Source organism: Corvus brachyrhynchos, unplaced genomic scaffold (genome assembly GCF_000691975.1).
Source record: "Corvus brachyrhynchos isolate BGI_N302 unplaced genomic scaffold, ASM69197v1 scaffold94, whole genome shotgun sequence".
Taxonomy (NCBI): domain Eukaryota; kingdom Metazoa; phylum Chordata; class Aves; order Passeriformes; family Corvidae; genus Corvus; species Corvus brachyrhynchos.
Window position 1 is genome coordinate 1,930,923 of NW_008238330.1, and position 1,461 is coordinate 1,932,383.

The 1,461-nt window shown below is 42.0% G+C and overlaps 1 protein-coding gene across 1 annotated transcript in view; it reads left to right on the plus strand.

Annotated features, from left to right (window-relative positions):
- Positions 1 to 960: 960 nt before the first annotated feature.
- HECW1 (HECT, C2 and WW domain containing E3 ubiquitin protein ligase 1) overlaps positions 961 to 1,461 on the plus strand; it is a 200,993-nt gene continuing 200,492 nt past the window's right edge. Inside the window, exon 1 of the mRNA XM_017734636.1 lies at positions 961 to 1,139. Coding sequence (XP_017590125.1) covers positions 1,125 to 1,139 — 15 coding nt within the window. The 5' untranslated portion in view covers positions 961 to 1,124. The remainder of the gene's footprint in view (positions 1,140 to 1,461) is intronic.

Below are 1,461 nucleotides of genomic sequence, written 5' to 3' on the forward strand. Positions count from 1 at the left end.
GTTAACAGGATTGTTTATTGACAGAAAATCATGTTCTGTGTTCTGCTAGCACGGCTGCATGTGGAGCTCCATCTCAGTCTGAAGTGGCTAAGGAATTTGGGCAGATGTCTATTCTCAAATGTCAGATCAGCCCCTCTTGCAAGTGGTGTCATATACTGAGCACAAGTATTTGCTGTCTCTGGAAACAGACTGTTGAGCACTGAATGAAATAATTTTTCAAGCTTGAATAGGTTTTCTTGCTTTTACTAGCCTGTACTGCACATCATGACTGGAGACCTGTTGGGCTAATTGCTATACAAACTACCCCATGGGTTAGGAGGAAGCAGTATAGGAAGCATGGGCAGCAGCCAGAGGCCAGGATATAGTAGAAATGTAAACATGCACAAGCAAATTTGTGCACATGTATGTAGAGATTTTAAAAAGGTACTGATTTTAGCTGTTTGCGCTCCAGCTTTACTGCGATTGGGGTTTTCTTTGCAAAAAGTGTTTTTGAGTAAGGGATTTGAAACAAGATGGCCACTACCAGGAGGATATGGGTCTTAAGATTGCTTCAGGTAGGACATGGCATGCATAAAGATTATGTTAATATACTAGTTTGATAAACTGAAAAAACCAAAGGTATACAGAGACTACTTAAAAGGTGGGATAGGAGGGTCAAGTGACAGCTGCAGAGACCAGCAACGGCTTCTGTAGGGAGGGGGACAAACCTGAAGGAAATGAAAAGTGGAGGGGGAGAAGGGAAAGATGGAATAATAGCAGAAACTAAGGAGATGGGTAAGAAAACTGAAGGGAAAGGGACTGAGGCACAGCTGGGCTTGTCAGGGCTGAATAGCAAACAAGAAACCTTAATGATAAGTGACGGGTGATGAAAGAGAAGGTGTTAGGCAAGGTGAGAGAGGTAAAAACAGAAATCTGGGAGGTAGTAAACATAAACTGAATCAACTTCAATTCGCTTCATTTTCAGAAGGAGAAATAGTTTAAGAAAACTCCACTGCTGAATGGACTCTTCTCCCTACTTTTCTCCTGGATCATGATAATCTCACACAGAGATCTAAGAAGAAACTACTCATCCTCTGAGCAGGGCTGGTTTTGTTGACAAACTCTTACTCCCAGACAGAAAATGAATGCGTACGCAGGCTGTGAGTAGTCGTAACACAAGCAGCACAACTCCTGTATTCCTTAGTCTGTTTCTCTCACCTCTTCATCACACAGGTTCTAAACATAATACTTCTGATTTTCCTGGCTTTTGAGATTATATGTTTGCATATGCATTTATTGAAATAAGTGCTGTTTAGACTTCCATTGCAATAGCAACTGGCAGACCCAGTCACGGTCTGAGACGTTCAAATGCTGTACGAGAGCCATGTGAAACCTGAACTAAAGTGCCAGGAAATGTGAAATCTGAATGTAAAGACAGGAGGTCATAGGTGACCTGAGACAACGAACAAAGAAATCCAGGAA